Genomic DNA, 26684 nt, shown 5'->3' with positions numbered 1-26684 from the left:
CCCTGGGGAAATCCGAACCCACAGGTACCAGGAAGTAACTGAAGCTTAGTTCAGCTCTGTTGCCAATTCCCAAGATGTCTGAATACCGAAGCTCTGCTCAAAGCCGAGCAGCCCGTGGAGCCCGCTCAGCCCTCACTGTACTGTTTGCAGATGATCTTCTGCGCAGAAACCAACAGCTGACCATGCAGGTGGCCTGCCTGAACCAGGAGCTCGCCCAGCTGAAAAAGCTGGAGGACACAGTTGCCCTTCTCCACGAAAGCCAGAGGTAGGAGACGGCATACCTAACTGGCCCCTGGCCGCAGATATTATTTCCACATATCTCCTTTGTTTCACTTGGGAACTTGTGTACACTTTGCAAGTGAAGTCCGCGCTGTACATAAACTGCCTGCACCTGGGCCCGTTCACTCAGCTTTCCAGGCACCGGGACACAACGGATTGAATGTCTTGGCTGGCATTGGTGGGCTGCAGCTAGTTTCTTGTTAGCTCTAATAAGGCCTTTGTCTGGGTCAGCTCCTTCTCTTTGGTCCCAGTGTGCCCCTAAAATCAGCTGTTTGGCTCCCCTGGGGGAAAAAATACCTGCTTCCTGGCAGTCACACATCAAGAACACTCAGCAGGGCACACCAAGGGAAGAAGCCGAAGGTAAAAGTTCTCTTGAACTCAGTAGCATCGGCCCCTCAGTAGCAACGAGCTCTTCCCTCAGTTGGGGTCAACTGGGGAGGGCTGGGAGGGTTCAGAGAAGTTCTTGAAATGTTGCTCTACTAACCCACCTTTACTTAGACCCCTCAGTGAAATGTGAATGTCAGCACCTCCTCTCCAAACTTTCACCCCCATTTTTATTTACCTAGCTTCCTAGTCAGAGGGTTATACCACACTCATTCTAGGCAACTCTCATCTGCTGCTTTGCTCCCAAATGCCACAACTGGGGCTAGGCCATGCTGCCAGGAATCAAGAACTCCATGCCATATGAGTGGCAGGGATCCAAGTACTTGACCCATCACCCGCTGCCCCTTCTTTCCTTCCTTCCTTTCTCTCTTTCTTTTAAAGATTTATTTATTTTTATTGGAGAGTCAGCTCTGCAAAGAGAAGAGACAGAAAGATCTTCTATCTGCTAATTCACTCCCCAAGTGGCTGCAACAACCAGAGCTGAGCCGATCCAAAAACCAGGAGCCAGGAGCTTCTTCCGGGTCTCCCACACATGCGCAGGGTCCTAAGCCTTTGGACCATCCTCTACTGCTTTCCCAGGCCACAAGCAGGGAGCTGGAAGGGAAGTGGAGCAGCCAGGATATAAACCGGCGTCCATTTGGGATCACAGCACATTCAAGGCAAGGACTTTAGCCATTAGGCTAACGCATCCGGCCCTGTACATTTCCAATAAGCTTCCAGGTGCTGCACTGTGGGGGCTGCTGCTTGAGGTCACACAAAGCTGTAGCTCTTGGGTGCAGCACATTCAGCTCACTGTGTTTTACACAATCTGGAAATCATTCTGCATGTTGTGAGATCATCGACTCAATATATACGTACACTGGCTTCATAAGGTCTTGATTCTTAGGGAATTTTTTTGTCACTATGATTTCTTCTTAGAATTTTGTCTAATATGTATCGGTCCCAACATCAATTCGACAAAACAAGATAAATTCAGAAACATTGTGTCTCCTTTCTTTATCCCTTCCTTCCCTCCCTTCTTTCATCTGTCTGTTGTGTTTAGATGTGGCTGTGTAGATGTGCTCCCCTTGTATTATATAAAAAGCATCATGTGGTCTTCACATTTCCTCCTGGGAGGCTGCCACTGTGGTGTAGCAGCTTTAGCTGCCACTTTGCAATGCTGGTATCCCATCTCAGAGCTCCAGTTCAAGTCTGGCCAGGCTTTCAATCCAGCTCCCTGCTAATGAGCCTGAGAAAGCACTAGATGATTACCAAAGTACTTGAGGCCCTGCCACCCACATGGCAGATCCAGATGGAACCTAGTTCTCCTGGCTTTGACCTTGGCCCAGCACTGGCAGTTATGGTCACTTGGGGAATGAACCTTTGTCCCTCCCTGTCTTTTCCCCTGCCCTGACTTTTAAATCAATAAAAATAGTTGGGCTTGCATGATATAGCAAGCAGAACCAGCAATAGCAACACCATCATCACACACGGTACCAGTTTTAGCTTGATTGTTCCACTTGCCCATATGTGGGTTCATATGTGGATTGCAGTAGAGTCTGGAAGCAGAGTCATGACTGGCATGGTGGGCTCCTTGCAGAGAAGCTTTCTTTGTGAATAGAGATTGGAGACACAAGCTGCTTCCAGCCCTTCAGTGCTTCTTCTTACCTCACTGTGAAAGTGCTTTGACGAGGTTAGAACATCCAACACATAACATGTGAGATACAGTATCGCTTCAGCTGTCTGGAACATAATTAAACAGATTTGGGGTGAAGACACTGTGGATCAGCTTTGAAAACAGCCCCCTTCTGCAGGTGACAGTTCTTTCTATTTGCAGTCATGACTGGAGTTTGTATTGTGTTTAGCTCAGATCTGAGTGGCACCTAATCCACTCAGGTCACTTACCACTTTTCTCCCCATGGCCTCAGATCTCTGGTGGTGACCAACGAGTACCTGCTGCAGCAGCTGAATAGAGAACAGAAGGGCTACTCCGGGAAAGCACTTCTGCCCCCAGAGAGGGGTCTCCACCCGGGGAGATCATCACCCTTTGGGAAGAGCACACTGTCTTCTGCCTCGCCGGCGGCACATGACACAGGTCAATACCTAATACAAAGTGTCTCAGATGCTGCCCCAGAGCCCAGCTTATGGAGCTAGCGTCCACCACTGCCCCCACCAAGGGCTCCCACTCCACTGCCCCAGACAAAGTGCACCTACCTGCGGCAATGAAAAGAATGCTTATTCCAATTCCATTGTGTTGGGCCTGCTTTTTATTACTCTGCATGTCTCCTCCCACGAAGCTATTCTCTCCTCCTGCCCACAGAAATAGCTGTGGCTCTTAGTCCCAGACACTGGGCCCTATAGATACATGGCTGGCCATTTTGAAGAATCTAGAGCGCCTCAAAGGGGTTATGTGGCAGGGACAGAGGCAAACAGGACATGCTGCCATGGGTCTATGACCAGGAAGCAGTTCTTGCCGTTGGTGGTGGCAGGGAGTGGGCTGATGCCACCAGTTGTCCCCTGAGCAGGTGACCTTTCTTTGGGCAGAGCACAGGCCCAGGATGAGCACAGTAGGGAGAAGCTGCTCAGAGAAACAGGGGTGCAGACAGTGAGGTGGGGAGGAGCTAAAGGGCTGAGGGACTGAGTGAAGGAGGCAGCTGGAGCTGAGCTGCCCCTCCCCTTAAAGGGAAGACAGAGAAGTGAGGGGTTTGTACTTGAGAAGCTTGAGATGCTTTCTCTGTGAGAAGACAAGATTAAAGATGATGTGAAGTTGGGGAGGACCAAAGAACAGCTGGGACTGGGGACAGGGCCAGGCCCCAGGTGAATGCATCTCCTGTGCATGCCCAACCCAGCCCAGCTTCCACTTCCCTGACTGACTGGGGTAAACAATGCAGGTGCTTTCTTTCACCTGCCAAAGGATTCAGGTCACTGGGGCAGCAACATCCCAGAGCAGCCTGTAGGGTGGGGGATACCCTCACTGTACCACTGTTCCCTGTGTGATGTGGCTCAGAGGAGAATATTTTTGAATGTGTGCCCTTGGGAGCCACCCTCTGCCCCAGCCCCAAGTCCCATCCATCTCCCTTGTCATACCAAGAAGGAAGGAGTAGTGGGTCCAGAGCCCAAGGTTTGGGCCTAACTCTGGTCTGACGCACAGGGCCTTGGGGAGATGACAACAGCTGGAAATGCCAAGGGGTCCATTCTCAGGACCACAGACACCCTGCCCACTTCCTCCAAGCTCATGTGCTAACCAGATGGGAGGGGTGAGCACACACCACACTCTGCACTCCTTCATTGATCTTCACCCCTACCCTACCACCCACAGGCTGGTACTGGTGCCAGGCCCCATCTCTGGCTGTGGACCTTGCTGTGCAAGGTTGCCCAGCATGGGAGGCCAGAGGTGTATTCTGGGCACAGGTCCATGGGAGCCTGTCCACTCTCAGCTCCATTTCTTCAGCTGTGAAACTGAGGAACTCCAACTCTGATTCAGAGTAACCCCCTCCCCCCACAGAAGCTAAGTGCCAAGGCCAACCTTGGGACCCATCCCAGGCTCAGCCCAGGCCTGTCTCATTGCCCCTCTGGCAGAAAGGCAGGCTGCGGCACTGGGACTGCGGCTCAGAGCCGAGGCAGGCAATTGTGTACATCCCGTAAAAACATTGCAGCAATCTGGCTCCAGGCTAATACAGGGATAAGGTGGGCAAGGGGGCAGGGAACAGGGCATGACAGACAAGGGGATGACACTGAGTGGCCAGTGGGGTGCAATTCCATGACCCCCATTGTCATACATCTGGCCAGGCCACACTGGTACAAAAGGCTTCTTTATTGAGGTCTGGGTAAGAATTAGGCACTTGGCCAGAGCAGCAGCTTAAATATGAGGCAAGCAGGCAGGAAGGTGAGCCGGGCCCAGGGCTCTGGGAGGGGCAGTAAGGCTGTAGGCACTGTCTCCAGGCAGAAGTCAAGAGGGAAGGGAGGGGGCAGGGGATGGGGGGCAGTCTGGGTCAAAGGCCTGGGGGCCGGCACCCTGGGGCAGGGCAGGCAGCTCTGGGTGGCAGGTGTCCAGCAGGGAGGGAACCGGGTTCTCTTGTTCCTCGCGCCCCGTGGGCCCAGGCCCCTGGCAGGGGCAGCCGCATCAGAGGGCCTTCCTGGGCCTCACTTCTTCACCTTGGCGTCATAGGTGCCCGCATTCTTGTAGGCACTCACATAGCCACTGTCGTCCAGGATGTCCTGCCGGCCAGCGATGCCCTTGCCTTTGCCGCTCTCATCAAAGCGCTCCTTATGGGAGCCGGTGTACTTGCTGGTGTCAGTCAGCCGCTCCACAGCGCCCCCTGTCTTTGCTTTCTGTTTAGACAGAATTCCCCGCAATAGGTGCCCGGTGAGGGAGCCAAGCCTGACCTGAGCTTTCCCACGCCCCCACCAGTGACCCCCACAGACAGGCAGGCACTTACGGTAACACCCAGGTTGGCTGGTTCCTTGCCTGCCACCAGCTGGCAGATGGCATCGAAAGCCTCCTCCTTGCTCTTCCCCTTGAATCGCTTGGTTGCCAGCTCTTCCAGCGCCTTCTTGAACTCCTCATAGTTGATGACCCGAGCAGACTTGCCCCTGCAGGCATGCAGGCACCCTAAGTGTCCCAGCCATGTTTATGTCCACCCTGGTGCCAGCCTCCCAGCCCCCCACCTTCGAGGGATCTGAGAAACAGGGGCTGCTGGGGGCTCACTTGACTTTGGAGAAGACGATGTCAACATCAGTGCCTGTCACAGCCTTCCCGTCGGCCACCTTGCAGTCCTTGCACAGCTTGGCCCAGTTCTTGCCATTCATCTCATGCCCGCTGGCCTTAGGATCGCCATGGATGGCAAACTTGCGGAAGCTCTCCTCCAGCCCTGCGACATCTGTGCTCGTCGCCATGCCACCCTGCAGGGGTCCACCTCTGTCACTTCCCGGCCAAGCTGCACTGTCCCAAGCCACAAAAAATCCCCATCTCCTCCACCCTACAAGCTGGCTGCATGCATACCATGGACCCTCAGAGCTTCAGGCCTGGAGCTGGGCACTCCCTGTCCCAACTCGGCTGGGTTCTGGCAGAGCCCACAGAGAGTAGGTCCTGCCTACTGCTTTGTGTCCGGCCTGGCTCTGAGAAGGCCACAGAAGATGGAGTCATGATGCCCACATCAGACCAGGAACAGAATGGCACTGTCCAGAAAAGCTGTGAAGGCAGCAGCTGGGGAAATGGCTTTGTTTGGTCTTGGCACAGGGCCTGCCTGCATGGAGGCGAGGGTGGCTAGGCAGGTCCCCCTGCACTGGCCCAGCCCAACTGGAAGCTGCACATGGATAGTGGAGCAGAGTCAGGGCTGGTATGGGCTGCTGGCTGGGCATGTATTCAGTGAGGACAGTGTCATTGGAAGGGTTGTGAAGACCCAGCAAGAGCCAGCCCTGGGCTTGAGAAAGGAGCCAGAACATGGGCAATGGTGCATGCCCCAGGCAAGGGTGCAGCTGGCCCAACCGGGACCTTGTTACTATTTGCTATTAAACAAAAACATGAGGGGGAGCAAGAGCTCGGTGCTGGCCTGGCCACAGTTTGTGAAGCCTGGAGACAGTTGCTATGGGAGGGTGGTGCTGCTTGCAGAAGGTTGCTAAGGGCAGGCTGGTGTCAGGGCGGCGCAGGGAGAAGCTCCCAGAACTGCTGGGCTGGGCCAGGCTGGGCTAAGCTGGGGAACAGGGACCCATGGGTGGGGCACAGGAACACTCCCTGTGCCCGGGGCACCACCATCTTCCTGGCCCTTGGTCACCTAGTGGGACTAAAACCCCCCCCCCCCAGTCTGCAGCGTGTAGGAGCAGGACACTGGGGGCTCCCTCTGCATGGGGCTCCCAAATTTTCAGCCATTGACACATAGTAAGTGGGGCTGTGGCCCTGTGACCCTCCATCCACTGAGGCACATCTGCCTTGTCTGTGCCTCATCTTCCATAGAGGCCACCCTCGCCATGCCCTGAGGATGGCCAAAATACTGGTCTGCCTTCCCATATGCATATGCACCCAGCCCCTGTCCTCCAGCCCCTGGGCGATGGAGTCGTGACCACACCCTAACCTGTACTACTACAACCTCTTCCAGACTCACCCCAGAAACCTGGGGCTCAGATCTCTACCATCCTCTACCCCTTCACTGCTAAGATGGCCTCCTACAGTAATAGCCTCAGCACTGCACAAAAGTGCCTCCCATATACACAGCCTCCACTGCGGTCCCCTGGGCCACGCCCTCCCCAGAACACAGCTTTGCTGCCATGACCACACCCTTTGCCCTGCGTTGCGGAGGCCTCATCCACACCCCTCCCACCTAGAGAATGGAAGTGGATACAAACACCTGCAGCTCTCCTGAGACCCATGCTTGCAGCCCCCTTTGCCCACCACCTTTATCAAGACCCAGGACCACACCTTCAGCCCCCTTTGTCCACATTCCCACTGCCTCTCACCACACTCTTGTCTGGCATTAAAGCCCCTGAGTGTCCCTGTCCATACACTGGTACCCCAGATTTCCACACTGAGACCACCCCAGCCCTGCTGGCCCACACCCCTCTCTGCACTGCAACCCCCTAAATACACTTCAGTCCCAACAACCATCCTCTAGCTCCACCTTTTATACTAGAGCCTCCAGGGGCCACAGCATGAGCCCATGCCCAGCTCCCCACTCCCACTACTGCTGATCTGAACACTAGAAATCATCCCCCCACCCACCTACCCTAGTGAGCTCTGGGAGCATGAGTACCCAAAGCTGCTACATTTCAGGGCCTCTAGGAACCAAACCCTGGGTCTGTAATAGGCTCCCCCTTTGCCCTCTCAAGATGCACCCTACCACCAGAGACCTAAAGACCTGCACTTAATTCAAGGGGGATTTGGGCACCACTGGGCACCTGTCCCAAGAGACTGGGAGCCTCCTGCCTGCAGCACAAACTCTTGTCTGCGGGAAGATGAATTCTGGGGAGTTTCCCAGCTGCTCAGGTGGAGCCTGACCTGCAGGCCCTGGATGCAGGCACCACGCCCATGAACTGGGCCACCGCCGGCTCCCGCTGGGACAGCTGGAGTCATCAATCAGCGAGGCAAGGAGGTTGGGGCTAGAAAGTGGAACGGTTGGGCCAGGCAGGGCCGCTCAGCTAATGTCCTCATCTTGGTACGGGGGAGGGGGGTTGAGGACCCTTTCCAGACCACTCCCATCCACCCCCTTCCTCATTGTGCAGGATATTGATTAGAGTGATCGGCGTCCCAGTCTCCTACCGGCTTCTACCTCTTGGCTGCTCCTGTAGCGCGCGTTCAGATGGACCGAAGGACGCAGGAAGGGACCCACGGATGCGGGGCACCAGGCTGCTCCGCAGCTTCGCTCCCTGCAGGCTCCCAGGCGGGACTGCAGCCCGGGCGGCTCCTCCGTATTATCCCCTGTTTCTCGGTCTCCTTAGAGACGGCGAGTCCCACCCCCGAGGCTGTCTCGGCGGGAGAGTGACCAAGGTCACGCTGGCTCCGCCCACCAGACCCCGCCTGCGTGCTGTGGCTGGGAGCCGGCAAAGCTACACCATCGGTCTTATTCCGCTCCTCCCCGGCAGCCTCGCGATCTTTGCAGCATGAGAGCTGGTCCTCTGCGGGTCTGGGCAGAAGTCCTCGGAAGTCCCCCCCGACGGGCTATCAGCCTCCCAACCTGGGCTCTGCTCAAAAAGTTCTCTCCCTCCTGGGCGAATCCAGCTTCCCAGAGCGCCAAATTGGGGCAGCCTGGGAGCTGGAGCGTAGGCGAGGGGGTGAGGGACAGAGCAAGGTGCGTTTCTGTAATGACAAGGGGCTGCAGCTGGCGACGTCTCCCGCGTTCTCTGGAGGAGGGAGGGTTGGATGAGTGCACAGCGTTTGCTCAGTCGTGGAATTTTGCACTCCCACAAGGAGGCCCGACGCCAAGAAAAGCTCCTGGTCCCCTGGGATCGGTCCCCTTGCTTTTATTCCCACCTTGTCCTTCTGAACCCAAAGTCTTCCCACTTCCCCTTCCACGGCCATCTCCAAGGACAAATCCAGTGTTCAGTAATCATAATAACAGCAACTGCCAGACTGCCTCTTCAGATCTTTTAACCACGAGTCCCGCACCCAGGGCGCTTCAGGTCCACACATACCACTGTCTGACAAGTAGCCACCACGGTTTGGGAACCCACCTTGGCCTCTGCCTCTAGACCAACTGGGAATGCCATCCTTGCTTAAAGTAAACACCAGGCCCAGCACCACAGCCCAGTGGCTGAAGTCTTTACCTTGCACACACTGGGATCATATCCCAGCTGCTCTATTTCCCATCCAGCTCCCTGCCTGTGGCCTGGGAAAGTAGTGGCCCAAAGTCTTGGGATCCTGCACTCATATGGGAGACCTGGAAGAAGCTCCTGGCTTCTGGCTTTGATCAGTTCCTTTGCAGCCACTTGAGGAGTGAACCAATAGACGGAGGATCTTTCTCTTTGTAAATCTGACTTTCCAATAAAAAAAAATACAGCTGACCGGGGCGATGGACTGTGCCTGGCCCTGTACTTGCTAGTACATGCGAGAATCTGGTCCGGAAACACCTCAGACAAAGTTTCATTGGAGATCTCCCAAATCAACATGCTGGACTCAGAACCCTAACCAAGAAAAGAGAGAAGACAGAACAAGTCAACCAACCATCCCAGCTATATCTTGGCACGGGGCAAACAGAGACTCTATAGACTATGTCAATCAGTGGAATCCTCAAGGACCCCATCATGCTTGGAGTGGCAAGATTGGCAGCGATTCATAACTGTTGAAATATCAAAACCACTTGAATAAGAACCTCAGGGCCCGCACGGTGGCGCAAGTGGTTGAGTCCTCGCCTTGCACGCCCAGGATCCCATATGGGTGCTGGTTCTAATCCCGGAAGCCCCACTTCCCTTCCAGCTCCCTGCCTGTGGCCCAGGACAGCCCAAAGCCTTGGGACCCTGCACCCGCGTGGGAGACCCGGAAGAGGCTCCTGGCTTCGGATCAGCATAGCATTGGCTATTGCGCTCACTTGGGGAGTGAATCATCAGACGGAAGATCTTCCTCTCTGTATCTCCTCTCTGTATATCCGCCTTTCCAATAAAAAAAATAATAAAAATAAATCTTTAAAAAAAATTAAAAAAAAAAAAAAGAACCTCAGAGCATACCCTACATCTGGGACCTGGGGAGGGTGGGAAATTGGGTGGGCCTTTTCCCTTAATACCCCCTTTAAACATGAAGGAAACAATTTGGAAAAAATAATAGTCTTACCCACTTTCCTGTAGCCCTTAACCCTTTTTACCCTAATTAACTATGTAAAGGTTGTCAAAATATTTTTTTTATTATTTTTTATTGTATTTTTTATATTTATTTTTATATATGTTATTTTCTTTGATAGTGTCCCATAAGCCCCATAGGCTTCTTTTTTTTTATTTATAAATTTTTATTTTGACATTCTTTACATAGTTAATTAGGGTAAGAAGGTTCAAGGGCTACAGGAAAGTGGATACTACTAGTAAAATATATTTTAAAAACAAATAAAGAAATAAAATTTTTTTAAAGATTGTCTTTAAAAATAAATAAATCTTTTTTTAAAAAATAAATCTTTTTTTAAAAGAAAGTAAACACCAAGTTCGCAAAAGCATTAAAAAAACATTTATTGGAGCATCACAGCCGGTGGGCAGGTATTGCTGAGTGGTAGGGGAAGGAGGCCGATCCCGCCAGCCATGGGGACTCCTAAAGTGCACTGGGGACTGCAAGCGTGGGGTGTTGCATAGAGAGTTGGGCCGGCCGCTACTCCTTGGCCCTCTGGCTTATCTGTCCAGCTACTTAAGGCCACTGTCCTGGGCATCTGGAGCCTTGAGTTCACCACTCCAAGGGCTGACACACACAGCGGGAGCCCGCGTCTGCAGCGCCAGCCCTGGCTCCCGAGCCCTGCCCCCAGGGGTAGCCAGAGCAGCACTGCCCAGGCGTGTCTGTGCCACTGGAATCTCATCCAGGGACTCGGCCCACGCCAACTGGTCGGTGCCTGCAGGGCCAACAGTGGGCCTCGGACTGGCTCTTGTGGAATCACTCAGTGAGCCGGAATGGTGCTCAGTGTTCCGGGACCCTGCATGGTGAGGAAAAACAAGAGACAGAGGGCTGCAGCTTGCTCCGACTTCTGCCTTGCTTTTCCTTGGAGCTTGCTAGGGAGGACCTGGACATGCACGGGTGCTTACCCCGCAGCCTGGGCAGCGAAGCCACCTCCCAGTTCAGGATCTCTGACATCGGTACCTTATACATGCGCCGCTTCTTCTTTTTCTATGGAAACAGAGGAAGTCTAAGGGCAGCTTAGTCTTCAAATTGGTGGAGGTGGAGTTGTGCAGGAGGATAACGGCCCTTTTCCAAGCCCTCTCCCATTGTGTCCAAGGGGGCCCAGCTGTATTCCCTACCTGGGGGCAGATCCTGGGAGGCAAGGCCAGAGTGTCTGGGGAGGAGGGCAGTGGAGGCTCTCCTTGGCCCCTGGTGGTAAGAAATGGGGCAGGACTGAGAGGGTAGCAGAAGGTTAAGCACAGGGGGGCTGTCCCCCAAAGTCCTTTGTGCTGGGGGTCCTGATGCAAGCTTCTCTACTTGGCAGAGGGCCCTGGGCTGACCCATCTGAGTCATTCCTGAGCTGTACCCAGACCCAGGTCTGGGCCTTGACCCATGCTTTCTCCCACCTTGGGTGGCCCTGCCATGCTAGTGGGAGATGCCCAGATCACACTCACTTGGCATTCACTGCCACTGGCCTGGCTTGGCTTGGGGGCTCTGGGCGCGCATGGCTGAAGGTCTGCATATAGAACTCCATCTCCTGTGGAAGGCAGGGGTCAGGGAGGCTGCAAGGTCAGGAATGCATCTGGAGCCTCCTGGGTCATGTGCCAGCCCAGGGGTGCACTGGCCCCTGAGGGAGGTTACAGGCCCCACCCAGCTGTCCAAGGCCATCCATCTATGCGATTCCCAAAGTCTCTCTGTGGGCTAAGAAACCTTATTGCTCCGCAGGTCCCCACTACATCCAGTCTAATTCCCTCACCTCCAGGAAGGCTCAGCTCCCCAAGTTTGGAACACACCCGAGCAGGACAGGCGCTCACAGCTGCTCAGCTCAGGGCAAGGCAAGGGCCACTCAGGGCGCCCGCTCCTTCTCCTAGCCCCTCCCAGGGCTCCAGCGTTTGAACCAGTTTGTACCCTGGCCGGGAGGTCCGAGGGTGTGCCCCAGATGGTGGCCCCAGACTGGCCGGCTCCTAGAAGCTGAGTCGGGGCGTGCCCCTCATGCTCAAAGAGCACCCAACGATAACCCTAACCCCGAGCTGCGGGGAAGGGCCGCTAGCGGGAAAAGGAAGGTGGCACCCACAGCGCCACAGCTGGCAACAGGGACTAGGCTTATTTATGAGCGAGTTGCGTCTTGTTTAATTGCAAGCCCCGAAAATAAAGGGACCTGGGAGGTCACCTCGCGGCCTAGGCCTGCACCCCAACAAGGAGGGTGCACCCCAGGCACGCCCACCAGGGCGGCAGGTGAGGAAACAAAAGGCAGAACAGAGCCAGCAGGGAAGGGCGTGGTGCGGAGGATGTGGGCGTGGCTTGGGCGGCAAGGCCCCGCCCCTGGCGGCAGGGAAGGAGAGAGGCAACACCCCGACAGTTGTCACTGGCCCAGCAGTCGCTTCCATGGAGACCAAGGCGTCCTGACTAATGCAGAGAAGACACTGTAACAGCAACGCCGTCTCTAAAACAAGCCTATGTTTGGGGGCAACGGCTCCAGAAAGGGGCCCCTCCCGCATTCCTGCTCGGGGTGGGGGTGGGGAAGCTGCCTGCTGGGGCTCTGGCAGACCTGGGAACGGGGCCCAGCCACAGCAGGCCGGCTGTACAGGTGCAGAGACCCTGGCAGAGCCTTGGGGAAGGGGGTGGAGATGCTGGCCTGACCTCTGCCTGGGGTCAGAGGTCAAAAACAAGGCATAATGACCTGCACCTCAAGGTAACCCTCCCCCCAACTTTTTACTCTTGTTCACTCAGCATCTTTCGCTGGCCCAGTAGAGGGCCAAAGTCTACCCCAGTTCCCAGGACCTCAAAGGGTGGGGCACAGAGAGAGCAGCAGTAGAGAATGGTCTTAAAGCCCATGGGGCCAAGCCCTAGCCGGAGCCCTAGTCACTAGGGAGGCCCACTCCAGACACTCCTGCTCTCATTACAGCTGTCCCTTGGAGCTATACCTCTGCCTCAGTTCTGCTCTGTAAACGGGCCCTGGGTAGGCCTCCCTGCAAACGGACACAACAGAAGCCCAATGTCCTTGCTGCTGCCACCCTTGGCCCATAGCCTAAGCATGACAGCGACACAAAGCCTGCAGTCTATGCCCCCTCCAGGGGGGCTCTGGCCTTGATGCCTAGAGAGACCCTGGCCTATCTCTCCACAGGGCAATGGGAGCACTGCCAGCCTCCCTAGGAGGGCCCCCACTGCGTTGACACTGGGTTATGGCCCACTCCAGGACAGGGAGTCCAGCACACACCACCCCCGAGGCTGACCTAGAGCAGAGCCTCACTCTGGCAATGAGAATAGGACAAGTGGGGTCCCAAGCCCCCCCTCCAACCCGCCCACCAGCCTGTGTTTGTGTTGTTGCCATGAAGATTCAGGGCTTGGCCTGGGCCCCCTGACTTCCTAGTCCCAGGGGCCTCTGAGCCCTGGACCACCCCATCTCCAGCTGCTGACCTCAGGAAATTAGGGGCATGGGAAGGGGCTAGGCTGGGTAGCAGCTGGGCTGGCCAGCCTGAAGCCTGGGCTGGAGGATTCCTGTAGCTGAGTGAGGAGACCTGAACTATTTCCACATCTTTCTTCTGTCTAACCTTCCTAGGCCTCAACATGCTCATCTGCAACACTGGTGGGGCAACAGCACCTGCCCTGTGGGCTACACTGAGGATAAGAGGATGACATATATAGGCATGGGGAAAGCAGATGGCTCCCTCTTGTCCCCCCACAGCTTCAGCTCCAGCCCTTGGTCTATCCCACTCCTTTCTGCAGCAGCCCCATCCTGCCTGTGTCCAGGCTCCCACATCCCGCCCCCTCTGGCACATGCATGGAGCCTGGACAGTCATGTCCATCAGGCCCTAAGGCTGGCTGTGCCCAGCTGACTCAGTAGGTGAACAAGTACGCAAGCCAGATTCACCCTGCCCCTGTTCCCAGCATCCCCTGGTCCAGCCATGACTCAGTGATGCTTGCCTTTCCTTTGTCTCCTCATTGGCTGGCTGTGGCACAGTCCACTCCCCACCACCCCCACCTCCAGGCCGATCTCCCACCCCACCCCCAACCCTCCAGGGGCCACCTCGATACCTGAATGGGCCGCATCTTGGGGGGACACAACTCAAGCTCCCGGTGGGCCTCCTTTGACTCCTGCGGTGGGCGATGCCGCACGATGTACTCATAGGTGGTAAGCTTGTGCCATACTGGCGGTGGGCAGAGGGGGGAGGAGAGGACTCAGTGCGACAGAGCTCAGAGGAGCTGGGTGGCCACCAACTTCTCAGTGGAGACTGCTGTCCCCACACTCCCTGAGACCAGGTTCCCAGGAAAAGGTGTGGTATCCAGGCTCTGCAGCCCCACCACCCCTGACAGGTAAGCGGCCCCTGTTTGCCATGCTGCTGTCAGGGAGACACTTACTGAGATAGATGTGGAAGCAGAGCAGATGGCCGAGCAGGGCTGTGGAGAGCAGGCCCAGGAGGATGAGGAGGGCGGTCAGCGCGAGGATGGCAGAAGCCCTGGTCTCCAGGGGCACAGCAGGCAGGAACACAAACCACACATCAGTTTGGTTCTTCACCACTGCAAGCACAGGCCGTGTACTCAGTCAGGGCCTGGCCCAGAGATCAGAACAGGCGCACAATAGGAGTGGGAGTGGGCCTGGAGCCCCAACTGACCTTCAAAGTGTGGGTGGGTACGCAGCCGCATGGGGTTGACAAAGAACTCCACAAAGACATAAGTGGCCACCAGCACCAGGAGCAGAACACCCAGTAAAGCGGATATGACACTGTGTAGAAAGAGCCTGGGCCCAGCCACGGGCAGCTATCAGCGCCTGGGCCCTCCAGCTTGGTAAGGGCCAGGAGCTTAGAAGCGCCCAAAGCTGGGATGCAGGGGAGACCTCTGACCCAGCAGTCCCGCCTCCTCCGCAGCCCAACGTGCAGGACAACCCTGAAGACCTGTGGCCTTTGGACTCCTGGCTTCTCTGGGCCAGCAAGGGGCAAGCCCCACACCCAACTCCTGGAGCTTGAGAGCATCCATGTGCCTGAGCAGCACCCAGCCCTCCAAGCACGTCCACCGCTCACCCCAGGTCTGCTCTCACCGGTAGTTCCTTTCACCCACGCAGTTGTTAAGCCATTTGCAGTGATGGTCGAAGCCACACACACACTTGTTGCAGGCGCTGCAGTGCTTGGAGCGAGCGCTCCTGCGTGGGGGAGGTGCAAAGCCATTGGTCCCTCATGTTGCCCCTCGCAGGCCAGCCCATCGTGGCCCAGCAGCCTGGGCCTGCCAGCGACTTCCCCTTGAGGAACCACAGCACCAGGCCGGGCCACGTACCCACCAGGTGTCTCTGCCTGGTAGTGATGCGAGGCCAGGAGCACGCACGCCCTCTAGCGACATTGCAAGTAATGGTCCTTGCAGGAGGCCATGCTTCCCAAGGACTACAGACCCAAGGGGAGGGCAGAGATGGGGCGTGGAGTGGCACCTTTTCTGACACCTTCTCTGGACTGAGCACTACGTGATGGCCACATCAGATGAGAAAAGGGTTTTTTCTTGCACAAAGAGGCTGGTGTGGACCTGCACTGATCTTTCTGACATCCCCATTTTCCAGGTCCCTGCCTCCCTGTATCCTGTAGGAATCGTGCTGAGGTACTGAGTGGGCTAATGGGAGCAAGCCAAAAATGAGCACACAGCCCTGCGGGGAGGGGAGGAGGGGAGATGCAGCACTGCAGGGGGTTAGCCCCCAGTACAATATGAGCAAGATAACCGCCCCGCATCCTGGGGAGGCAGAGGAGGGGACAAAGACAACACAGAGCTGGGGATGGATAGTCACTGTCAGAGCAATCGCTGCCAAGTGCACATACAGGCAACAGCTCAAGCCCAAGTCTTTGGTGCCTGCATGCTGGGCGTTCTCTCGTTCCTGTGGCCAGAGCCCTTACAACACACTGCACATGTCTTTGCCTTAGAGGTCTGAAGCTGCACCACACTCCCACTCCTGATCCCCGCCTCAGGCTAGGAGCCAAAGGCGGAGGGGGTGTCTCCAGATGGAGGAGTAGGGGCAGAGGCTGTGGGAATTAGCCAAGGAGATTAAGCACTTCTCACTCTGATCCCTCCCCCGTCTGACCCCCAGCAGTGTGAGCTGCAGCAGGTGCCTGGGCCTCTCAGGGCCTCAGAATTCTCATGGGTTAAGGAAGCCTGCAGAGTACGCTGGGGGTGGGGGTGGGGTCAGGCAGCCAGCGCCATGCCTCTGACTTTGCTGTTCAGTCACTGTGTGACTTCAGGCAGGCTTCTCAGCCTTTCTGGGGTTGGGCTGTCCACATGCATGGTGCTCGAACCCAGTGCTTAGCACAGGCTCAAGTATGCAAGCTCTGCCTTCCCTCCCAGCACTGCCTAAGGATGCTCACAAGCACCCAGGGGTGTCACTGGCAGAGTTAGCCACTGGAAACACAACTCCTCCTCTTCTGCTTTCAATCACTTTCTCCTCGCCTTCTTGGGCACCCACAATCTCCACTGGGTGAGAACCAGGAGCTCTGATTCAGGATGAATGGCACATGGCATGCTCCCATCTTCCCTGCTCCTCAGGTGGTTTTGCTGACACCCTTATGGCCCCCAAACAGCCATGCAGTCACACCCACACACGGGCACTCACACATCCACATCGCACAAGTTGCAGTGCAGGTCTTCAATGACGTGCGCGTGCTGGCTGCGGTTGAAGATGGGCAGGGGCCCCGAGTAGCTCTTGTCCCGCACATTAGCATCTGCTGGGTCTATGGAGACGGCAGTGAGATGCACCAACAGGTGGCCAACAAAGATGGCCCCCATGCACTGGCCCAGCAGGTTAAAGACTCACTTTACACTCTGCAAGCTGAGGTCCCCACCTGAGGACTTCACCCCGCAACCCCGCAGACTCTGCCTATACCACCTCCTAATAGGAGTCCCCAAGGGCTTCCTCAGCAGCCCTCTTTCAGCAGACCCCTGTGCCCAGAGGGAAGAGAGGGACCACATAGCAAAGGAGTTCATGGCTGGGACCATCTGCTGCCGCCACTTAGTGGCCCAACCACAGGGCCCTGGCTAGTCTCACCTCAAGCCACTTTCTGGTGGTTTTCCAAATACTGAAGTAAGACTGAAAGGGGACATTCCCTAAGGTTCAGAGACCTCAGGTTTAAGTTTGGAGCTTATTTTTCTTGCTTCACGAGAAGTTGGCTCTGAGAGGGGCAGCCACAACTGCTGGAGAAGCATTTCCAGAGAGAGGTTCTTCCACTTGCTACCTCCCTGACTGGGGTGCAGGCACTTGAAGCCCTGGACCCACTGTCTGGGATGAAATAACAGGTTTAACGCTGCACTGAAATGCAGTTCTTCACAGACTGATCTGTTCAGTAATGCAGCCACTGCAGAAGAGTATGATGACAACTCTACTATATCTGAGTGTAAAAGGTCACCAGTAAGGGCCAGCCTTGCACCTCAGCCACTTGCAACGTTGTTGTAACATTGGCATCCCATTCAGAGCACCAGTTCAAGTCCTGCCTTCAATCCAGCCCTCTGCTCGTACTCCTGGAAAAGCAGCAGAGGATGGCCCAACTACATGGGAGACCCCAGTGGAGTCCCAGACTCCTAGCTTTAGGCTAGCCTTGTATTGGCTATTGCAGCCATCTGGGGAGTAAACCAATGGATGGAAGATATCTCTTTCTCTCTACCCACCTCGCTTTTTATCACTCTGCCTTTAACACAAATAAGAAGGGGCTGACACAGTGTCATATCAGTCTAATCCTCTGTCTGCTGCACCAGCATCCCATAAAGACATCAGTTCGAGTCCTGGCTTCTCTACTTCTGATTCAGCTCCCTGCTTACAGCCTGGGAAAGCAGCAGAGGATGGCCCAAAGCCTTGGGACTCTGTAACTATGTGGGAGACTCAGAAGAAGCTCCAACCTCCTGACTTCAAATTGGCCCAGCTCAGGTCATTGCAGCCATTTGGGGAATGAACCAGCAAATGAAAGATCTCTCTCTGTCACTCTGTCTCTCTATAAATTTGCCTTTCCAATAAAAGTTAATACATCTTTTTTGTCTTTTTTTCTGTTTTAAAATTAATAAATCTTTAAAAACAAACCACTTAGGCTTGCTGGCCAACTCAGGGAGGGTCTAGTTTTCTTTCTTTTTTTAAAGATTTATTTATTTTTATTACTAAGTCAGATATACAGAGTGGAGGAGAGACAGAGAGGAAGATCTTTCATCCAATAATTCGCTTCACCAGTGAGCGCAACGGCCAGAGCTGAGCTGATCCGAAGTCAAGATCCAGGAACTTCTTCTGGGTCTCCCACACCGGTGCAGGGTCCCAAAGCTTTGGACTGTGCTCAACTGCTTTCCCAGGCTACAAGCAGGGAGCTGGATGGGAAGTGGAGCTGCCAGGATTAGAACTGGCGCCCAAAATCCCAGCACGTTCAAGGTAAGGACCCTAGCCACTGGCCACCGCGCTGGGCCCGAGGGTCTAGTTTTCTATCAATAGAGCTTATAAGCAAGCCCTGGCTCCTGGGAACCAAGAAACCTGCAGTGACATCATTGGCCTCCAGGAACAGCCTCCTCACAAGTCCCTTCCATGTCCACACCCTTGTCATCTGCCCCAGGCTTGACAAGAGGGCAAGTTCTTGTTTGTGGCACACATGTTGTGGTGTTCCTATGCATCTTAGCATGCTGCTTGGGCCCTTTCTACCAACAGAGGAGGAGGCTGGGCAGCAACTGCTCAGCCCCAAAGGCCCTATGATGCCGAGCGGTTCTAGGCAGGGCTGCTGCCTCTGTGCTCCCACCTCTCAGGCTCCTCCCTGCTGATCACCCCGAGCTCACACCAGCCCAGCCCTCCTTTCCCTGGGGATCCTTTTTCCCAATCATAATGCTCACTTGGTTGGGCACATAGATGCCTGTGGCACCCCAAGCTCCTAGACTTGCAGCCATATCCCTGCTCTTAGGGACTGTCGTCAGAGCCAGGGCAGACATACTACAAAGCTCAGGCAAAGTCTGCATGTGTTGCTAGACCCAGGAGCCTCCAGGACCTATCCAGCCCTGTTCTCATGTTCAGCTTCCCCTAAAAGGGCCCTATTTTACAGAATCAATGAGCTCATAAACAGTTCTGGGCACAGACTAATAATCTGTCTGTAAATAAAACCACACTTGAAATGTGCCAGGAAACTTATGATGTAAAACAATTCTACCATGACTGTTTCTGAAAAGTGAAAAATTCTTTTGTAAGTGAAATAATTACTCCCTAATTTTCCCTTTGTTTAGCTCTGGACACCATCAGCTTATGATGGGTTTAAGGCTGTCCTTTGCTAAGACAATTCTCGGGGACCTCCCATCTGTGCAGGCTCAAAAGGCTTGTTCTACAATGTTTTTCATCTGTCCACTCACCCGGTCAGAAGAATGGGGCCAGAAAGAGGCTGAAGGGTGGGCCAGGGGTCCAGTGGGTACCCAGGATCTCTTCTGCCTTACCCGGCACTCCCAAGGCTCTGGCCCCCACGCTAAGCCTCTGACATGTCTATTTGTCTACCCACAATCCCACCGCCCACTTCCCTGCCCCAGTCCCAACCTTTCCCAAGGATACAGCATAGCCAGCAGGCATCCAGTGGTGAGGCAGAAGGGGGACCAGAACCCCAAAGCCGATCACAGCGAAGAAGAGGTACAGCAGCCAGGCCACAATCTGGAGCGGGTGAGGAGGCCAGCTCCACCCATTCCTACGGGACCGCTGGCCCTGCAGCTCCGGGCTGGCCTGTGTGGGTGCAGTCCACACGCTCTTCTCGGGGGCTGTTTTGTTGGAGGGTCTGTTGCAAATGGTCATCTCCGGAGGAGGAAGGAGCAGAGAGAACATTAGCCTGTGGCAGCCTGAGCTGGAGCCAGGTTTTAGCTATGCGTGGAGCAGGCTGGGATGTCAAGCCATTTCCCAGCTCCTCTGTGGGGAAGCCTGTGGGTGGAGGGTGTGGGGAGACTTTGCATGGCACAGAGAGACAATGGGAACAGGGTGGCAGGGGAAGACTGTCCCAGTGCCCCAATGTGAGCCTTGACCCCAGGACTTGACAGAAGAGCCCAGGGTTTGCTCAGGACATGGCGTGGCTGCCCATTACTCAAAGTGCTCTGTCTCCACCATCATCAGAGCTAAACCCAATAAGACATGTTCTCATCTGGTAACAATATCAGGCTGGGGCCAGAGTGATGAGAACACAGGCTGATTCTGTCAGCATTAGTCACCCCCGTGCGGAGGTCCAAGCGCCAATGCTGGAGAAGGGCCCCCGCATCCTCTGCTGGGAGAAACAGAATGGAGTGCTCAGAGTGGGGTGGGGGATGTGGACGCTGCCCCTGCACAGGCCCGTGATCCCTTTGAGACCAGGGGATCAGAACTGCCTCACCGTCCCTGTCCCCGCCCCCCCCTCCTCACCATTGCCTGGGGCTTCCTGACTGGGGAGGAGCCAGCCACAGAGAGAGCAGAGAGAGGAGAAATCCAAGAAACCCTGCTCACTGTGACACACAGGCTCAGGGTCCGTGAACCCGGAAGCGTGGGTTGATGACACTGGAGGGAGCTCAAGGATAGGCCAGGCCTCAGCCAGAGCCAAACCCTCCAGATGGAACCAGGCCTCTCCTCCCCAACCTGCCCTCCTGCAGTCTAACAGCTTTTCTGGAGCCAAAGACACAGTCACTGCCAGCAGGGGCAGGCCAAGAAGAAGAGCCCCTAGACCAGGAACGGCTGAGTCTAAGGGGGAAGCAGAGCCCATGCGGGTGGCTCTTGACCCTTGGAGGGCATGCCGGGGGCTGCGGACAAAACCCTGGTAGCTAGACTTTCCTGCCAGAGGCCCTGACCTGTGGGCCAGGAATCTAAGTGACAAGGGTGTGACACACACACACACACCCCTTGCACAGCAGCCTGGAATGCCTATTTCACTTCTCATCCCAAGAAAATGAAATTCGATCTTCAGAGTCTCCTCCTCCTGAAAGTCTTCCTTGGCGCCTCCAGCACTGTGATGAGGGGGGACCGCAACAGTTCCCCATGTACCCAGAACTGTACCTTGCACACAAGAGTCGCTCAGTAAATGTTTGCTGACTTGAAAACATCTGAAACCAAAGGAAACAGGAGTACAGTGAGTGGTGCGAAATCTAGATTCTACCAAGGCCACGAGGCCCTCCCTGCCCTGCCTTCAGTCCTCCCATCCAGCACCCACTTCACCCCATGACGCAACTGCAAACAATTCCCTGCACCAGCTTCGTCCACTGAATAGAGAGCATGATCCGAGACGTTCACTCTTAGCCACCCTGTCCTTGTGCCCACCACAGGCCCAGTGCTGCCTGCCAGCCAGGTCAGGCATTGTCTGTAGTCACCTTTTCAAAGCCAAGTGGGATGACCTTGGTCTTCTCCCAGGCGCTCACAGGAAGCTGCCATGGAGACAAGGAGCCAGGGCTTGGGGGCTCACAGTTCTGGGTTTGGTTCTCAGCTTGGCACCAGCCTGATGAGGGGCATGAGTGTTATCCTCTGGATGCAACCCAGAAGGTGAATCCTCAGCCCCAAGTGCCAACTCAGTGGCACCTGCTACAATGGCCCTTGGACAGCTCTCAGCTTTGTCCTCCCAAGGCTACTGCTTCTCAGAGCCTTGGATGGTTGTGTCCAAAGCAACAGCATTGCTTGAGGTAGTTTTCTTTTAAAAAGTGTGTGTGGGGGGCCCGGCAGTGTGGCCTAGCAGCTAAAATCCTCGCCTTGAACACGCCATGATCCCATATGGGCGCCGGTTCTAATCCTGGCAGCTCCACTTCCCATCTAGCTCCCTGCTTTGGCCTGGGAAAGCAGTTGAGGACAGCCCAAGGCCTTGGGACCCTGCACCTGTGTGGGATACCCAGAAGAAGTTCCTGGATCCTGGCTTCGGATCAGCTCAGCACTGGCTGTTGCACTCACTTGGGGAGTGAATTATTGGACAGATCTTCCTCTCTGTCTCTCCTCCTCTCTGTATATCTGACTTTTCAATAAATAAATAAATCTTTTTTTAAAAAGTGTGTGTGTGTGTGTGTGTGTGTATTTTTTGGAGGGGGTGAGCAGAGAGGAGAGACAGAAAGAGAGAAAAAAAGAGATGTTCCAGTGGCTGGTTCACTTCCCCAAATGGCCACAATAGCCAGAGCTGGCCTGATCAAGAGTCAGGAGCAGCCAGGGGCTTCTTCTTTGGGTGCAGGGGAACAAGTCCTGGGGCCATCCTCCGCTGCTTTCTCAGATGCACTAGCAGGGACCTGGATTAGAAGTGGAGCAGGCAAGACTCAAACTAACGCCCATATGGGATACTGGCGCTGTGGAAGGAAGGAAGGAAGGAAGGAAGGAAGGAAGGAAGGAAGGAAGGAAGGAAGGGAGGGAGGGAGGGAGGGAGGGAGGGAGGGAGGGAGGGAGGGAGGAAGGAGGGGAGGGAGGGAGGGAGGGAGGAAGGAAGAAGGCTAGAAGGGTAGGGTGCTTCATCAGAGACAAGCAGACAGGCCTGGCATCTTGAGCCACCAATGAGAAGAGGCAGGCTGGAGCCAGTGAAAGGGCAGGCCCAGAGACAGCCTGTTTCTGGTTCCTACGTTGCCGGAACCTGGGGCAGATTCCATAGATCAACTGCCTCTGGGTCCCTGTCTTTCTAAAAAGCAGGCTGGATGACAAACTGGCAATGTCCCACACTAGAACATATAAACCCCTTGACTCAAACACTCCATTTCTAGGTATCTATTTCATGTGTAAACTCACAGAATCCAATGTGGTGCTATTCGTAATACCACAGGACAGAAACCAACAACTGTGGCCCATCTGTATGGTGGGCTAAAAACATCAAGGGCCCAGGTTGATCTTGAGTAAACGGTGAAGTAGAAGAGCAAGATGTACAGTTGCAGAGGGAACTATGGGGCAGATACAAAGGGACCGAACAGACATGGACGCTTTGGAAGGAAACGCAAGAAAGAAAACATGGGGCAGCACCCCAATGTCTGAGGGGGAAACTTTGAAATTGCTCATTCTTTATTATTATTATTATTTTTTTTTTGATCATGGGTAATTGCTTTCGGGAAAGGGGAAAGGATGTTACATCATAAAAGCAGTATGTCACATCCTAACTGTGGGCAGATGTCACCCCTCATCCTCCTGGTACTAGAGGATGCTCATGTACCCCTAATGCATTTGTGGGGGGCACAGTCAAGGATGGCCCAAAACTTTGGGACCCTGCTCCTACACAGGAGATCTGGAAGAAGCTCCTGGCTCTTGGCTTTGGATCAGCTCAACTCCAACCATTGCAGCCACTTGAGGAATGAACCCGAGGACGGAAGATCTTTCTCTCTGTATATCTACCTTTCCAAGAAAAGTAAATACATTTAAAAAAAAAAAAAAAACTTCATGGTACACATTGTTTCACAGTGCAAAAAATCATTTATGGGGCACATGTGATAACCTAGTGTTTAAATTCCTCATCTTGCATCCGCCAAGATCCCATATGGACACCGGTTTATATCCTGGCTAATCCACTTCCCATCCAACTCCCTGCTTGTGGTCTGGGAAAGCAACGGAGGATGGCCCATAGCCTTGGGACCCTCTGCCTGTGTGAAAGACCCAGAAAAAGCTCCTGGCTCCTGGCTTGGAAAGCGAACCAGCAGAAGCAAGATCTTTCTCTGTGTCCCCTCCTTTTCTCCGTAAATTTGCTTTTCATAAAAATAAATCTTTAATTTTAAAAAATCAGATCTGACAAAGTGTTTGGTTAGTAAAACTTCCCTCAGAGGTACCACAGAAATTTCTAGTCCTAAAATTATTTTTTGTTGTTGTATTTTCCTGATCTTAAAATTCTTTTTAAAAATATTTATTTATTTTTATTGGTAAGGCAGATATACAAAGAGGAGGAGAGATATAGAAGATCTTCCATCCAATGGTTCACCCCCCAAGCGGCCACACCAGCTGGAGCTGAGCCAATTCGAAGCCAGGGTCTCCCATGCGGGTGCAGGGTCCCAAAGCTTTAGGCTGTCCTCTACTGCAGAGCCTCCAGGATTAGAAGCGGCATCCATATGGGATCCCAGCGCATTCAAGGCAAGCACTTTAACCACTACATTATGGCACCAGGCTCCCTAAGCAGGGGCAATCATTCAGCTACTAGATGCACATACCATTATCTTTCCCACTCCCACTCCCCAACCCCAGAAAACAAACTGGCACATCAAGCTGTTCCCAAGGCCTGGTCACTCCGGTCGGGCGTTGGCTGGGCCCTCCCTCTCTCGGCTGTAAACAATATGCACCAAGTCTGTTGCTACGGTGAGAAAAGCTTGAGACCTCCATCATTCCTGAGTTGACAATGTCTGCAAACATTTTCTGTGCCCTTCTCCACCGGCCCTTCTCCACTGTCTGGGACGCCAAAGAGAGGGGACGAGAAAGAGGGAGCCGCCTGCACAGAACAGAACTACAAGACACTCCAAGGGGGCAATGGTTGTTGATGTTAGCCAGGAAATCAACTCCTAGGACTGCAGGAGCAAGCCCTGGGGAACACCCACTCAGAAACAGTCATTAAGAACAAAGTTGGGACAGAACAAACTAAGAAAAACAAAAACAAAAATGAAAGGGGAAAAACAAAACAACCCTGGCTAATTAAGCCACTGCTGTTACTGCATCTTAAGGGTGATTATCTGTTTACAAATCTCATCTCCCACAGAGAACCCCCAGTGCCCCCAAAGCCCAGGGACCACCCTCCAGCCTGCTTGTCTCTGCTGCTGCCTCCCGCATCGCCCTGCCACAGCACTGCCTGACCAGCCAGCTCTTGCGGAATTCAGCGACTCACCCCTCCAAAAGCACTCTGGGATAACGACTATCCCTTCCAACTTGGCGACATCTCAAGGGTCTCTCTGGTCACTGGTCTCGGAGGTGGCTGGCCCTCACTGGCCCTCTGACAAGCAACACACATAGCATTCCCTTTCCACAGAGGAGGTCATGGAGGCTCAGCGATGAGGTTCGTGCTCAGGCTGGCACAACGGAGACAGTGCCGTCTCCTCCCCCTGTGTCTCCCCTGTGTGTGCTTGTCACTTGGCCATCCTCCACTGCCTTCCCAGGCCACAAAGCAAGGAGCTAGATCGGAAGTGGAGCAGTCGAGATACAAATCAGTGACCTTATGGGATGCTGACACCATAGGCGCAGGCTTATCCCACTATATCACAGCCCATGGCAGTCAGTGAGGTTTGTCCATACTTCTAAATCATCAAAATCCTTCAGTGATTTCCTTCACCTGCTGGGATAAGGTTGAAACACACCCCCCCTCACCACTCCTAACCCTGGCCTTCGCGGGGAGGGTTGGGGGGGGCTCTGGAACTCTCGTCCTCTCCATACTTCCTTTCCTCTTCTGCTCACGCCGCTGGCTCCTTTCTAGCCTGGAGGTGTCAGCTTCGAAGTCACCTTGCAGTGAAGGCCTTGCCTCCCACCGTCCCCATCTCCTCACCAGGACACCTAACCCCACCTGGAGTCACTCTCAGTCGTGCACCGGCACCTGCGCCCCACCCCTCCTGAACGCTCAGTGGCTTTGGGAGCCCAGCAGCATCAGTAGAGTTCTCCGTGGCCCAGCACCTGTTATGAGAGCCTGGCACACAGTAGGCGCTCGGCGCTGCTAGAAGGAAGCCCCGCGCTGCACGGAAACCCTCCTGGAGTGCCAGGTTCCAGGCCCAGCCCAGGCGCCAGCAGCCACGCGACTGGCAGCTCAGGCCAGGTTCCCAGAGGACAAACGCAGCGGGGCTCCTCACCTGCGCATCACGGCGGCCGCGCCAGATCGGCCGGGTCAAGGTCAGCCCGGTGGTTCGGACCCCACGCCTGGCCGCCGACTCCTCCCAAGGAGGCCGCGGCTCAGGCCGGGGTGGCACAGACGGTCCCCAGGACCAGCAAGTGGCGCGCCCCGGCGTGGGGTCCCATTCCGGACAGAGGTTGGGTGGACAAGTCCTCGGGCTCCAGCTCGGCGGGCTGGGTTGGAAGGCTGGTCCAGACCGAGGCGGGCTGGGCCTCGTCCGGCGCGGGCCCGTTCCCCTGGCAACGGCGCGGGCTACGGCGCCGCACAGTGGCCAAACCGCGCCGCCTCACTTGGCGGGAGGACCCCAGCGCGGGGCGGGGCTTGTGAAACGCCCCCATCCTTGACGCGCCAGCCTGACTAAGCCCCTACGTTGTTTTTTTGTTTTTTTGTTTTTTAACTTTCTCCTAGAAAAGCGGATTTCTCCCCTTCTTGAAATTCTAAGCTTGCCATCTGGTTTCCCTCAGATCACCACTCAGACTGCTTGATTAACCGATTCATTAATTGATTAACAGGCAGGCTGTAGGAAGACTAGGTGCTAGGCCCTGGGAATTCTAAGAAAAAATATATTGAGCTCCTTGTTCTTCAAGAAGGTAATGGGTCAAGGGGAGACAGATTTACAAAAATCAGTCATGGGCCCAGCGCGGTGGCCTAGTGGCTAACGTCCTCATCCTGAACGCACCGGGATCCCATGTGGGTGCCAGTTCTAATCCCATCAGCAGCTCCACTTCCCACCCAGCTCCCTGCTTGTGGCCTGGAAAAGCAGTCAAGGATGGCCCAAGGCCTTGGGACCCTGCACCTGTGTGGGAGACCCAGAGGAGGCTCCTGGCTCCTGGCTTCAGGTGGCTAAGCTCCGGTTGTTGCAGCCACTTGGGGAGTGAATCAATGGATGGAAGACCTTCCTCTCTGTCTCTCCTCCTCTCTGTACATCTGACTTTCCAATTAAAATAATAATAATAATAATAAAATCACACAAAAATCCTATTGGAATCCTCCACAACGCTGGCCCAATGAGAAACTGTCTTACCCAGGGGCTCCCAGGATACCATTAT

General features: G+C 54.8%; 3 protein-coding genes across 4 annotated transcripts in view; 1 reads left to right on the top strand and 2 right to left on the bottom strand.

Moving 5' to 3' along the window:
- LOC121157719 (leucine-rich repeat-containing protein 36-like) overlaps positions 1 to 2796 on the top strand; it is a 41943-nt gene extending 39147 nt beyond the window's left edge. Inside the window, exons 14-15 of the mRNA XM_040982061.1 lie at positions 151 to 265; positions 2571 to 2796. Of these exons, the coding sequence (XP_040837995.1) occupies positions 151 to 265; positions 2571 to 2796 (341 nt within the window). The remainder of the gene's footprint in view (positions 1 to 150; positions 266 to 2570) is intronic.
- A 1642-nt stretch (positions 2797 to 4438) lies between these two features.
- Positions 4439 to 8019, bottom strand: LOC121157718 (tubulin polymerization-promoting protein family member 3). 2 transcript variants are annotated; one of them, XM_040982060.1, is made up of 4 exons: positions 7895 to 8019; positions 5351 to 5544; positions 5082 to 5235; positions 4439 to 4974 (listed from the first exon to the last, which is right to left on the bottom strand). In XM_040982060.1, the coding sequence occupies exons 2-4, from the start codon at positions 5536 to 5538 to the stop codon at positions 4786 to 4788; spliced, it is 531 nt and encodes a 176-aa protein (XP_040837994.1). In that variant the 5' UTR covers positions 5539 to 5544; positions 7895 to 8019; the 3' UTR covers positions 4439 to 4785. The 2 variants fall into 2 exon arrangements, with proteins under 2 accessions (XP_040837994.1, XP_040837993.1); XM_040982059.1 differs by having other exon boundaries at positions 7905 to 8019.
- A 2293-nt stretch (positions 8020 to 10312) lies between these two features.
- Positions 10313 to 25753, bottom strand: LOC121157717 (palmitoyltransferase ZDHHC1-like). The gene is made up of 12 exons (XM_040982058.1): positions 25595 to 25753; positions 20736 to 20938; positions 19440 to 19673; positions 16500 to 16675; positions 14955 to 15056; positions 14533 to 14657; positions 14279 to 14437; positions 13955 to 14067; positions 11374 to 11456; positions 11059 to 11152; positions 10846 to 10927; positions 10313 to 10736 (listed from the first exon to the last, which is right to left on the bottom strand). Exons 3-12 carry the CDS (start codon positions 19671 to 19673, stop codon positions 10453 to 10455), a joined length of 1452 nt encoding a protein of 483 aa, XP_040837992.1. The 5' UTR covers positions 20736 to 20938; positions 25595 to 25753; the 3' UTR covers positions 10313 to 10452.
- Between the last annotated feature and the right edge of the window lie 931 nt (positions 25754 to 26684).

The sequence above is a fragment of the Ochotona curzoniae genome, unplaced genomic scaffold (genome assembly GCF_017591425.1).
Source record: "Ochotona curzoniae isolate NIBS_2020 unplaced genomic scaffold, NIBS_Ocur_1.0 contig_3622, whole genome shotgun sequence".
Taxonomy (NCBI): Eukaryota; Metazoa; Chordata; class Mammalia; order Lagomorpha; family Ochotonidae; genus Ochotona; species Ochotona curzoniae.
Note: the sequence above shows the minus strand (reverse complement) of the source record. Positions and strands in the feature narration are given on the sequence as shown.

Coding starts and splice junctions, on each gene's coding strand:
- LOC121157717 (XM_040982058.1), bottom strand. CDS start 19,673: ATGACCATTTGCAACAGACCCTCCAACAAAACAGCCCCCGAGAAGAGC. Junction 14,068..14,278: donor CTGCTTCCACATCTATCTCA/GTAAGTGTCTCC, acceptor GCCCACCGCCAG/TATGGCACAAGCTTACCACC. Junction 10,737..10,845: donor TTCGCTGCCCAGGCTGCGGG/GTAAGCACCCGT, acceptor CTCACCATGCAG/GGTCCCGGAACACTGAGCAC.
- LOC121157718 (XM_040982060.1), bottom strand. CDS start 5,538: ATGGCGACGAGCACAGATGTCGCAGGGCTGGAGGAGAGCTTCCGCAAG. Junction 5,236..5,350: donor ATCGTCTTCTCCAAAGTCAA/GTGAGCCCCCAG, acceptor GCATGCCTGCAG/GGGCAAGTCTGCTCGGGTCA. Junction 4,975..5,081: donor CAGCCAACCTGGGTGTTACC/GTAAGTGCCTGC, acceptor CTGTCTAAACAG/AAAGCAAAGACAGGGGGCGC.